Source organism: Periplaneta americana, chromosome 1 (assembly GCF_040183065.1).
Source record: "Periplaneta americana isolate PAMFEO1 chromosome 1, P.americana_PAMFEO1_priV1, whole genome shotgun sequence".
Taxonomy (NCBI): domain Eukaryota; kingdom Metazoa; phylum Arthropoda; class Insecta; order Blattodea; family Blattidae; genus Periplaneta; species Periplaneta americana.
In genome coordinates this window covers 102,831,254-102,844,405 of record NC_091117.1, presented here as the reverse complement: position 1 = coordinate 102,844,405, position 13,152 = coordinate 102,831,254, and the positions used below count along the sequence as shown (strand labels likewise).

The 13,152-nt window shown below is 32.1% G+C and overlaps 1 protein-coding gene across 1 annotated transcript in view; it reads left to right on the top strand.

Annotated features, from left to right (window-relative positions):
* LOC138698967 (NACHT and WD repeat domain-containing protein 2) overlaps window positions 1–13,152 on the top strand; it is a 487,839-nt gene that overhangs the window by 65,085 nt on the left and 409,602 nt on the right. The window contains exon 4 of the mRNA XM_069825158.1: window positions 3,496–3,699. Coding sequence (XP_069681259.1) covers window positions 3,496–3,699 — 204 coding nt within the window. The remainder of the gene's footprint in view (window positions 1–3,495; window positions 3,700–13,152) is intronic.

The following is a 13,152-nucleotide window of genomic DNA, read 5'->3' as shown; positions in this document are numbered from 1 at the left end:
CTGAGGCCCTTATTTTTATAGATAATTAACTGCATGGTGGGATGGTGGGACATCTTACTTAATTCAGGGGCAATTTAGGTTCAAAAAAACTGACAATATTGGCTTTATGAAGTTGTGTTATATTACGGCTTAATCGTCTGCGTGTGGTTTCTGTTATGCTCAAGAGAAGTGAAACATTGATAATGTTGAGCTTAATAAACGATCCATTTTTCTTCTAGAACATTAGAATCTAACATAAAAATAAAAGGGCGGATGGGATTGTGAGTATACACGAAAATTTTCAAGATTATTATAGCTAGGTATGTGGTTGTAACAAATACCTTATTTAATTTTCAATTTAAAGAAATGTGGAATAAAACTGAGGTGAACAATCTCGGTAATCTGATTGATTATAATTAACGTATGTATAAGAAAACATGAGGGAAACAGTAAACATATAAAAAAAAGTGGCGAATCTTAATATTTTAGGGAGAATAACCATTTTAACTAGCCCATATTGACTCACGCCTATAATGAAAACCTAGAAAAACATAACAGAGTGAAAAAGAACAGATAATACTTATATTCTATCAAGAATTGTATCAAGAATATTATAGATCTTGTTACTGTAGCGGCGTCTTCTAATTGGTTCTACGCGGCCATGATGAAAGTGAGGAATATGAAAATCCAGAAATTTTTCGTAGACTAATTGACTTTGTGAGCGAATTGAACAATGTTGTAAAAACACATTAATTACAATAACATGTTTAAAAGAATATGTAAAACTAAAGTATAAGCAGTACTATAAAAAAGATAAAGTTAATCTTCGTCCTCAAGTTGAACGGAACAGTTAACTTATAATATTTTGAAACGTAATGACACAGGGCAAAAGTGAATACATTAAGGAAACCAAGGAGGAAGTTTTAGATGAAATTGAACAAGAATTATTAATTTTATTCTTTGGTAAAATTCGCTAGAATTTTCATAAACATTGTGGGTACCATGGATCACTCCTTCGGCTATTTAAACTTGCCATTTTTATAATAATCTTATTGCATTTTTAATGGTTTTCTAGCGCTGCAAATACATTACTGTATATTAATATTGTCATAGACAACATGGAATAAATTTTCCTAGTATTTGAGTACATCTTTCCCTTTTCACGTTATTGCACTTTTTCACTTTTATACTCGTATGTTTATTGTAACATTATAAGACAATACAGCACAGACTTTACTGAAACTTAAATTTATTGTCTACCTTACACAGTTTCAAAATAGCCAGGTTATATTCATCATTCTTGTTTAAAATCCAGCTGCATCAATCAATTCTTGCTTCAAACGTGCTACCTTTTACGATTGAACTTAAATGATAGTCATATCAGCAAGAAAGCTTATTTTTCTTCCAATGTATGAAATTCTGAGTGCTCATATTTCTGATAGACAATATAGATGTTTAAAAAAGTGTCGCATATTCTTATAGGAGGTAGCATTGGTCGAAACTAGAAAAAAAGTTCGGAAACAAATATCTGTAGAGATATGGGCCATGCCTACGATACCCACCTGTCTGTTACATAGACACTACAGGAGATGTTCTATGTGGTTACCACGCATTGTTACACATGCTTCAGCTCTTTTCAGTGAATCACGAACTCTTGCGACCACACCTGGCTGTTGTTGAATTTTCTCACATACACTGGATACACGCTCCTGTAATGTTTGTACATTGTCGAAGTATGTGACATTCATCAATGTCTTTAAATGTACCCATGGTCAGAAATAAAAAAAAAGACCAGGTGTTCGGAGAGGCCATGCTACTGAACCTCCTCGACCAATCCATCGCACATTAAACCTCCGGGTTAGGTATTGTCTTGCGAGTCGTAGAAAATAAGATGGTGCCCCGTTGTGCATAAACAGAAAGACAGTCTACATCGCTGAATACTGTACGTACTGTGCGTACTTACTAACACAAGTAAAATTGAGGGCTTCACTAAAGTGTCCTGTGAAGGACTTACATTTCATGATTAATGTAGTGTCTTTGTCATTTATTTACGACTACATTCTTTATTTACTTCTGCTGAGGGATGTTAGCCATTCTCAAAACATGCATCTTTGGTTTGTGTTTTTAAACGAATGACGATCATAGACCACAATACAGCATGGCACATATCTTAACAGATATTTGTTTCCGAATACATGTTTATAGGGTTTATAGGAACTTTTTTTTCTAGTTTAGACTTATGCCACCTTCTGTAAAAATATGCGCTACTTTTTAAGCACCCTGTATATGAATATTTACTTGCTTCTTGTATAGGGGTTACAGTGCTAAATCTTTTCTTGCAAGAATATTTTTTGTGTTTTATGTAAAAGAAATATTTTGTCAACAGCTAGTTTTATATCTTAGAGCTTTAGAGTATAGTGCAAGAATTACTTCTTGGTCATGATGTCTGCCCAAAACTACATATAAAAGCAATATAACATCACTTTTCTAACGAAAGAATAGTATAAAATAATATTCTATAACAGAGAGAGTTTGTAATTGAACGGATTACATCAGCTTCTTGTCAATGCTGATGACGTGAATTTGTTAGGAGAAAATCCACAAACGATTAGGGAAAACACGGAAATTTTACTTGAAGCAAGTAAAGCAATAGGTTTGGAAGTAAATCCCGAAAAGACAAAGTATATGATTATGTCTCGTGACCAGAATATTGCACGAAATAGAAATATAAAAATTGGAGATTCATCTTTCGAAGAGGTGGAAAAATTCAAATACCTTGGAGCAACAGTAACAAATATAAATGACACTTGGGAAGAAATTAAACGCAGAATAAATATGGGAAATGCGTGTTATTATTCGGTTGAGAAGCTTTTGTCATCTAGTCTGCTGTCAAAAAATATGAAAGTTAGAATTTATAAGACAGTTATATTACCGGTTGTTGTGTATGGTTGTGAAACTTGAACTGTCACTTTGAGAGAGGAACATAGGTTAAGGGTGTTTGAGAATAAGATTCTTAGGAAAATATTTGGGGCTAAGAAGGATGAAGTTACAGGAGAATGGAGAAAGTTACACAACGCAGAACTGCGTGCATTGTATTCTTCACCTGACATAATTAGGAATATTAAATCCAGACGTTTGAGATGGGCAGGGTATGTAGTACGTATGGGCGTATCCAGAAATGGATATAGTGTGTTAGTTGGTAGACCGGAGGGAAATAGACCTTTGGGGAGGCCGAGACGGAGATGGGAAGATAATATTAAAATGGATTTGAGGGAGGTGGAATATGATGATAGAGAATGGATTAATCTTGCTCAGGATAGGGACCGAAGGCGGGCTTATGTGAGGGCGGTAATGAACCTTCGGGTTCCTTAAAAGCCATTTGTAAGTAAGTACTACATAAGTTAAGAGCAATGATTTATTGACTAATAAAGTATTGAGTAAAGAAATTCAATTATTCAATTTATGTAACTGAAAGAGAACATTTCACAATCTAATAACTAACCTGTGAACGTTCAGGTGTTTCTAGGACAGAAGTACGGGTACCGACCTATCCCCACGTACATTCTTTCGTCAGAACTGCAGATGCTTCGGGATGAACTGGCAAATACAGGGACTGATCCAATCCTGTTAGACACATGGTACCGCAAGGACAGCAATGCAGTGCCACCTATTTCTGTACTACAGCCAATCTCCTCCATACTCATCAACTTCAATAATAAGGTGTGTTCTTACTTATAGCAAGTCAGTGTTTAATTAATTATGCGATCAAAAACGGATGTCATGTTACATTATTTTTACTCATTTATTGGACGAAATCTAAAGAGCAAACAATGTGGTGCTGCAATATACCTATTCCACATTATCACAAAGTACGTTTCCAGCATATTTCATATTATTTTCTTTTACGTCGTCCATCTGCCTGTCTGTCTGGTACAGACTTTTCTCCTAACTTAAGGGACACTGGGACTAAGTTTTGAAACTTCTAATGTTTTCGATCAATTGCTTCAAAGTGGCTGGATTTGTTGTATCTGTATATTTAAATAATAGTACCAAATGTAATAAAATTTCAAGCATTAGTTCCTTAGATATTATTATCATTTATTTAATTATATTAATAAATATTAAACGTAAATTCAAAACATCTCTGACGGCTTAAGAATTGTTATTGCGTATTACAATTTCCTGTGAAAGACTACATTTTACGATTACATGTTTAAATTCGAGCATTGGTTAATGAGATAACTTTTTTAAATATAAATTCCAATTTTTGCTTGATAATTTTATTTAATTTTTGAAAGTTAAAAATTCTTACCATGAAACATTTACAGCGAAGAGCTGACTCCATGCACAGGTTTGTGTATTGGAGTATGCTGAGTGTTCTTGCAAAGTTTAATTCAAATCGGAGCAAATATAAGCCGCTGGGAACATTTTTTATTGACTAAAAACGTAGTTTTGAGAAAACTCAATTTTTAATGGGTGTGTTAGATTTAAAGGAGCTGAGCGTAGCATTTAAAAAATTGCCGCCAGATCTCTCAAAATGGTGGGCGATGAGTAAATATAGGACAAATGTTAAATAAATATATAAGGCAACTACAAATAGAGAACAAAAACATTTATTTCTACCATTTTGGCTAAAAACTCAGTCCTGTGTCCCTTAAAGGAAAGATTTTGTTCGTACCTACCCGTATGCATGAGACAACTCATTCGAAAATGATGTACATTAAATGCAAATATTTTCAATGAAATGGATATGTAAGCCTATTGAAGAAAATGGTCATTTAACAAAATCAATTATTCTAGAGATCTCTTCTGTCATTCATGTTTGTATAAAATAAAGTAATGAATGAATCGCTTGGATTGTGATATGCTCCCAAAATTGTTTCATATATTATAGTATGTAGGCCTAAGTGTTATGTTATTATGTACAGAAACTATATGTGTTATGATTTATTGATAAAAACAGCCTTGGTATCACAGATACATAGACAAAGTCAAAAGGAAAACAAACAAACTTACTAACTAAAATACTATATCAACACTGGTGTCCATAAATTCATTTATATCATAAAAAGGGTTTTTTATTAGCCAGTCACGAATAATACAACTAAATCTATTAAAATTAACAATATGAGCAATATAATTAAGTTTATTAAACATAGACAATGCAATTTATGTGAACCATTGTTTAGACTTGGCTAATCTAACACTAGGGGTCACAAGGTGGTAATTATGTCTTGTACCATAATGATGAATCTCACTATGTGGATAATAACGTTTTGTATTTTACTTAATTTTGATCAAACAATGAAAAATATAAAAATTAACAACAGTTAATTTTTTTTGGCAATAAATAAAAGCTTACAGTGAGCATCAAAATAAAGAATCAGTCAAAATTCGTATTGCCTTTTTTTTTTTTTTGCAAAGGAAGAACTTAATCAATTTTATGACAATTTCCCCAGAAATGAACACCATAAGTAATTATACTATTTGAAAAAGGGACATATGAGGTTTTAAGAAATTATTTAGGTACAGCTGCCAAAAAAAAGTGACTGCACCCGTGAACAGCGTATATTTTCTAAGGCCACTTCGGATAACAGTGATGTTACATGATGCTTGCCCTTAGAGAAGCAGTTTCGGAACTAAGATGTTTAAGCAGGAGTTATTCACATCGTAGAGCGGTGGTACTGTGTTCGCTTAATGATTCTTAGGTTGTGAGTTCGAGCCTTGTTCAAGTTATCATTTTATTTGGTTATCGTTCTTTAGCGGTATAAATAGGCTAATAATCAAGTTATCATTTTATTTATTTATTTATTATTTTGCTAATAATTGTAACATAAAATATAATATATACAGAAAAACTTTAGCTCGCCCCTGAAAGAGTAGAACTCGTGCTCAGCGGCGGATTCCTGAATTGAAATGAATAATTATACAGTACAATTTGTCTTATGTCTACTATGCAATTATAGTATATAAATTTAAATTTACAATTTTTTCAATTTTTATAAAATCCATACATAATTTTTTAAATTTAATACTAGAATTATTAGAATTGACAAGATTAGGATATTTAAATATAAATTTGTTATATATTCTTGGGCCTAAATTACTACTATGATTAAATACTGTAACAGTGTTGCATTTTGGTCCAAACAATCTTAAAGAATTCATACCTTTTGTTTCATAACTATGAGAACACAATTCAAAATTATTTCGATTTTTATGTATGAATTTTATTAATACAATATAATAAATTTGTCTTACGTTAAGTACATTAAAGACTAAAAACAAATTTTGAGATGGAAAATCAATAGGTTTATGAAGACATATTTTAAGTATTTTCTTCTGCAATAAATAAAGTGAATTAAAATTGGATTTAAATGAGTTACCCCATCCTATAATTCCATACATAAGTACCGATTGAAATAAAGTTAAACATATTGTGCGTAATAAACTTATTGACAAGTAATTCCTCAATAAAACAAAATAATATACTATTTTACGTAATTTATTACAAAGGTAATTAATGTATTGGTTCCATTTCAAATGATCATCGAAAATTATGCCTAAATAGGCTACTTAATTTCAGAGGACTCTTTAATAATCGGACATTTACACTGTATAAGACAACAATTAGAATTATGTAATTTAATATTTAATATAGATGTAGGAGGTTTGTTACATTTTTCAGATAATGAGAATGGAATAATTAGGGTTTTATTTTCGTTGATAGAAAAATAATTTATGTCAAACTATTTTTTTTTTATTATTTTAAGTCCATTATTTGAGTTATTATATGCATCATACCAGGTTTTTCCACCAAAAAGTAAAACTGTGTCATCTGCATAGGAATAGTGAACACCATTGTACTGTTGTAAGTCAATTTTCAATATATATTTTTAATACATATTAAAAATAGAATAGGGCCTAGAACTGTGCCTTGGGGAACACTTATATTAATAATTGAAGGTTCACTTGAATAATTGTCAATTTTCGTTATTTCAATTCTGTCGGTAAGATAAGATTTTATTCTGTTATCGTTCTTTAGCGATATAAATAATATTCAAATTATCATTTATATTCTGTTACTCTTCTTTAGCGATATAAATAATATGCAAGTTATCATTTATATTCTGTTACCGTACTTTAGCGTTATAAATAATATTAAAGTTATAATTTATATTGTTATCGTTCTTTAGCGCTATAAATAATATTCAATTTATTTTTTATATTCTGTTATCATTCTTTAGCGTTATAAATAATATTTAAATTATCATTTATATTCTGTTATCATTCCTTAGCGTTATAAATAATATTCAAGGTATCATTCATATTCTGTTATCGTTCTTTAGCGATATAAATAATATTACAGTTATCATTTATATTATTTTGTCGTTCTTTAGTTATATATATATATATATATATATATATATATATAACTTTAATATTATTTATATCGCTAAAGAACGATAACAGAATATGAATGATACCTTCAATATTATTTATAACGCTAAGGAATGATAACAGAATATAAATGATAATTTAAATATTATTTATAAAGCTAAAGAATGATAACAGAATATAAAAAATAAATTGAATATTATTTATAGCGCTAAAGAACGATAACAATATAAATGATAACTTTAATATTATTTATAACGCTAAAGTACGGTAACAGAATATAAATGATAACTTGCATATTATTTATATCGCTAAAGTTGAATATTATATATATATATATATATATATATATATATAATATTCAACTTATTTATATTCTGTTATCGTTCTTTAGCATTATAAGTAATATAAATTTAATGCCAGTTATGAAACAATACAATTGGGTAATACTAGTCCTAGTTTTTTCTTCTTACATTATTACATTATACTATCCTGTAACACAATAAAATGAAAAGGAGTGACGAAGATTTAAACATGAGACGTTGATATCTAAATTCCAACTGGGCTAAGGATGCACAAGTAAAGAAGCAAATGCTGAAAAATTGCCCAATTCCCCTCCAAAACGTGCTGATGATTTGTGGAAGCTCGTCCAGGATGCCCGGGATGCCGTGACTGAGAATAAAAAAGACTAGTCGATTCCATTCCCACTCGACTGCAAGATGTGGTCCAGATGGGAGGAATCGTAGCTTTTTGTTTTGTTTTTTGAATGTTTAATTGTTTGAATTTTTTTAAGACAGACGTCAGTAAGTCTGTTTTGTTTAAGTCACGAAAGATATTTTTGTTGAGAATATAATCTTTCTTTCTTTCTTTCTTTCTTTCTTTCTTTCTTTCTTTCTTTCTTTCTTTCTTTCTTTCTTTCTTTCTTTCTTTCTTTCTTTCTTTCCATTTGCAGCCATAATATCATAATAAATAATGAAAAAGTCAGGGCATGATTTACTCATGAACCTGATGTTAATTACTAAGAAGTCATAAAAGAGATAGGAGCAATTATATTTTCTCTCTCTCTTAAAAACAAAAAAGGACATAAAAACATGATGTTTTTGAACGCACGACCTCACAAATACCAGCCCGAAACGCTACCATCATGCTACAACTGTAACACGAAGAACGCTTTAATTATAATTGTAGATATCAGCCAATGTGGTATAAAAACATATAATATAGCCTGTCTCCGAATTGTAGTGGAGATACCAGAAGGGAACTTAGTGTCTGGAGAGCGGCCACTTTTTCTTTTGACATCTGTACAAGGTACCTAAGTCTCCTTAATAAATATATTACTCTTGACAATCTAATACACAGGTCGTTAATATAACCTTCCCAAGTTGACTTAAATCAAAAACACCTAAGAGTTGACCCATTGAAGGATATTAACATATACCTCTCTACTCAACGGAAATAAAACACTCTGAGTCTTGTCATTAAGACAAAGACCATTAGCCAAAAATCAAGAAGCATCTTTATCAAAAGATTGAGTGACTGTTAATTTCAATTCATTCACATTCCTATCAGTAGCCTAAAGTGTGGTATCATCTGCAAATAAACAGATTAAATATAAATATTAAATGACAAATCATTGATCATAAAGTTCACACCTGTGGAGTAACGGTCAGCGCGTCTGGCCGCGAAACCAGGTGGCCCGGGTTCGATTCCCGGCCTGGGCAAGTTACCTGGTTGAGGTTTTTTCCGGGGTTTTCCCTCAACCCAATACGAGCAAATGCTGGGTAATTTTCGATGCTGACCCCGGACTCATTTCACCGGCATTATCACCTTCATTTCATTCGGACGCTAATAACCTAGATGTTGATACAGCGTCGTAAAACAAGCCAATAACAAAAATTGATCATAAGAAGAAATAACAAAGGTCCTAAAAAAGAACCTTGGGCAACACCATACTGAACGGCAACAAGATTCCAACACCTTCCATTAAAATATAAAGCTTGTAACAATCACGTAGATAAGTTCTAAACAAATCCAATTCAATATCTGAACCTCCATAATAATTTAATTTGATGATCAAGATATCATTCGAAACACAGTCGAATGCTTTGGTAAGGTCACAAAGAACTGCAAAAGTATTTTTAGATTTATCAAAACCAGTTATTATAGAAGAAATCAGATTCTCAAGAACATCTATAGTACTAGAACTTCCTCTTCTAAACTCATATTGATTTTAGTGAATAAATTATTACTTTCGAAATAATCGTACAATTGAATTTGCACAATAGTTTCAATAAGGTTAGCAAAAATAGGTGCAATAGAAATGGCGCGATAATTCGCGTCCTGAGATGGATCACCTTTCTCCAAGATGGGAATAACTTTAGATAATTTCAAATATTGCGGAAAATTACCAATCATAAGATAATGATTGATACAAAACGTTAAAGGATCAATAATAAGATAAATAACATCCTGTATTATGTCAGCACTTACATCATAAATGTATCTACATTTACCAGATAAGCCACCGGCGTGGCTCAGTCGGTTAAGGCGCTTGCCTGCCCGTCTGAAGTTGCGCTTGTGTGCGGGTTCGATCCCCGCTTGGGCTGATTACCTGGTTGGGTTTTTTCTATGGTTTTCCCCAACCGTAATGTGAATGCAAGGTAATCTATGGGAAATCCTCAGCGTCATCTCGCCAAATACCATCTCACTATCACCAATCTCATCGACGCTAAATAATCTCGTAGTTGAAACAGCGTCGTTAAATAACCAACTAAAAAAATACCAGACATATTAGTATTCTCCAAAAAAGATAAGGACTGATGAGTGCAACTATTTACACTATTTGTTAGTGCTGTGGCCGAGTTAACAAAATATGAATAAAACCCTCGGATTCAAGATTAATGTAATTACTTCTACCACCCGAAGATCTATTACAATTAATAATTTTCCATACCGCTTTACACTTATTAATAGTTATATATACAAGAAACATTAAATCGTAATTTAGCTTGTTTAAGTGCACATTTACATTTTTTCATTGCATAAACATATAAGCATCCAGCTTCATCAGGATTAACGTCGTAATATATTGCCCAATGCATGTAACTATATAAATGAAATACATTATCTTTAAAAGCTGTTGAAATTATATCTCTTTCCAGTACGAAACTTTTAAGGCAATAATTTTAGGCTTAAAGACGTCTAAAAAAACTAACGTCGTTACAGAAATAAAGGAAAATATTTTATTTGACTGAATATGTTTTTAAAATCAGACCAAGATATGGGGTACCAGGACGGAAACGGCGATGTAACGTTTGCAGGATGATCCATTCCAATACCATAACTTCGTGACTAATTACACGATTGAAATAAATGTGGTCTCGTTCGATCGGGTATACTACTACTACGATGTGAGTATGAACTTGGTGGGGACCCGCGGCGATTGGCTGCCATTTTGGCTGTACGCGAAAATTTACCAGATAGTAGATCCATATCTCGCGATTTCAATGTGCTAGCACACTGATTTTGGTGACAAACGAAAAATTTCGTCTATTATTTACGACAGAGTATTCAGTAAAACCTACAGATATGTCTCCAACACAGCCGCGCCCATTTTTAATCGACACTTTTATGTAGACGAAGTCGAAAATTTTCTTGCACAATCTCTTTTCGTTCATCGCTATAACTAATTTAAAGCCAAAGACAGAGTATACCGTGGTTGGTTGGAAGACGATTGTAAAGGGCGCTAAGAAACCATCTTTTTGAGACGTAGGAAAATTATTTTGTTAATAAATCTGTCAATTTTAAATTACGGTTTTTTCATGGTATAGAGATTACGACATACGACCGTTAGCTCCTTTCTGTGAATTTGCCCAAAAGTAATTAGTACTTATTAAATAAATACTGCAATTATGAAGTCACGCCGGACTCGAATTCTGAGGCTGCATTCGGACGTGGGTTTGAATCCTGCATCGGTTGATTTTCTTGTTGGATTTTCCGAGGTTTTCTCAAACGGAAAGGCGAATGTCAAGTAATTCCATGGCGAATCCTCGGATTTCTCACCAAAAACGATCCCATGATTGCCAATTTCACCGACACGCACAATAGCCTTTCAGGCACCGAAATTATAGGCCTACATGAGGTCAGATTTCTTAAAATTTGAAATTATGAAAAGTGACTTTCTATACAATCTGGAAAACAATAGTCATTTCCTTGTCCGAGTACAGAGTAAATGAAGAGTTCGCGGGAAAAACGATGAATGTCACATTTCTGTTAAGGATTAGATAATGATCTAATTGAGTCTATAACTGCAAGATGTAGTGCTGTTTCCATAGAAACTAAAGGAAAGGATTACTGTATTCTTGGTGATAATTCCCCTTTTTACCATTTTTCATAAGAACAATATTAAATTTCGTAGTGATCCATTGAATTAGATAATGACGTCAACCTTAACAAAACTGTGACATTCATCGTTTTTCCCGCGAACTCTTCAAATGTTTTAAATATAAAGAACTAAATTGTTATAAACGCATAATGAGAAGTAATTGCTTGTTTTCTTCTTGACATCGTTTGTATATGATAGGGGCGTTATTGAATACGTAATTAAATTATTCACAAACTACAGGTATTTATCAACAGTAATCTCACTAGAGGTTTTGATTTATCTAGAGAAAATCAAAACTCGAGTGGGATTTAATTGACTATTATACGATTAGAAGAAAGTATATAAAGATTAAAATTAACGAAGTACTCCATTACAATAAAATATTAATTGACTTACGAAAATTCAAAACTGTCTTTAGATTTGTACATCTCAACATTATAAATATTACGCTAGTAGATGGCAGTAGTGTGTTATGATTAGCTGTTTTCTTATCAGTTGTGCCAACTATGGAATCTTCATTGAACTCTGTGGACGGTTACTGGTCAAGAAGGCTTTGTTGATTCAGTTTCATTTTTATTGAAACAGTTGCATTCCACTTCAATTATCCCGATCCCAGTAATCAACGTCACTTGAAAGATTATTTTCAATAAATCTTAGTATTAAACAATCTCTGATACGTGACTATTCATAATATCATATAGCAGAAGTTATAACATAACCTAAATAATATAAACGAGTGTTAGAAAAGTTTTAATTAGGGATGATGAAATAAACAAGAAATATTTTAATTAACGATGATGAAATAAAAAATAAACATGAATAATTTTAAAAGAAACAATTATTGAAAATAAGTACAATTTTCAAATTTGAATGTTTTGGTGGTTGGTTGTTCAGTTGACGTTATATTGGACGTGTGCGTTGATGTACAGTTTCCCTGGAAAAGGATGAGACGATTGAATATTCTTAAGTCTCAGATGTGAGACACTGCGCATGATCGGAGACCAGAGCACTGATACACAAGATAACGAATATCGAGTTACTTAAATTCAGGCTATTTGGTTTGTTACTAGCATCGTTCCGAAATTGGCTTCAAAAACTGCAAAAAATATTATAATATTACGTAAATAAAATATAAATATATACATAAATCGTGTAGTTAAATCGACAATGGACCTTCATGACTAGATCGACACTCCGCACAGAAAGGAACGCTTTCGTGTCGTTTCAATAGCTCAGACGGTAAGACTTCTGCGTGTTGTGTAGAAGAGTGCGAGTTCGATTCTTAGTCTACACAACGATTTTTTTTGTCTAAATAACGTTGAAATAGAGTTTTACAAAGTCCTGAGATTAAGTGTTAATGATCGCAAACAATACAAAATTACAAGTTATAA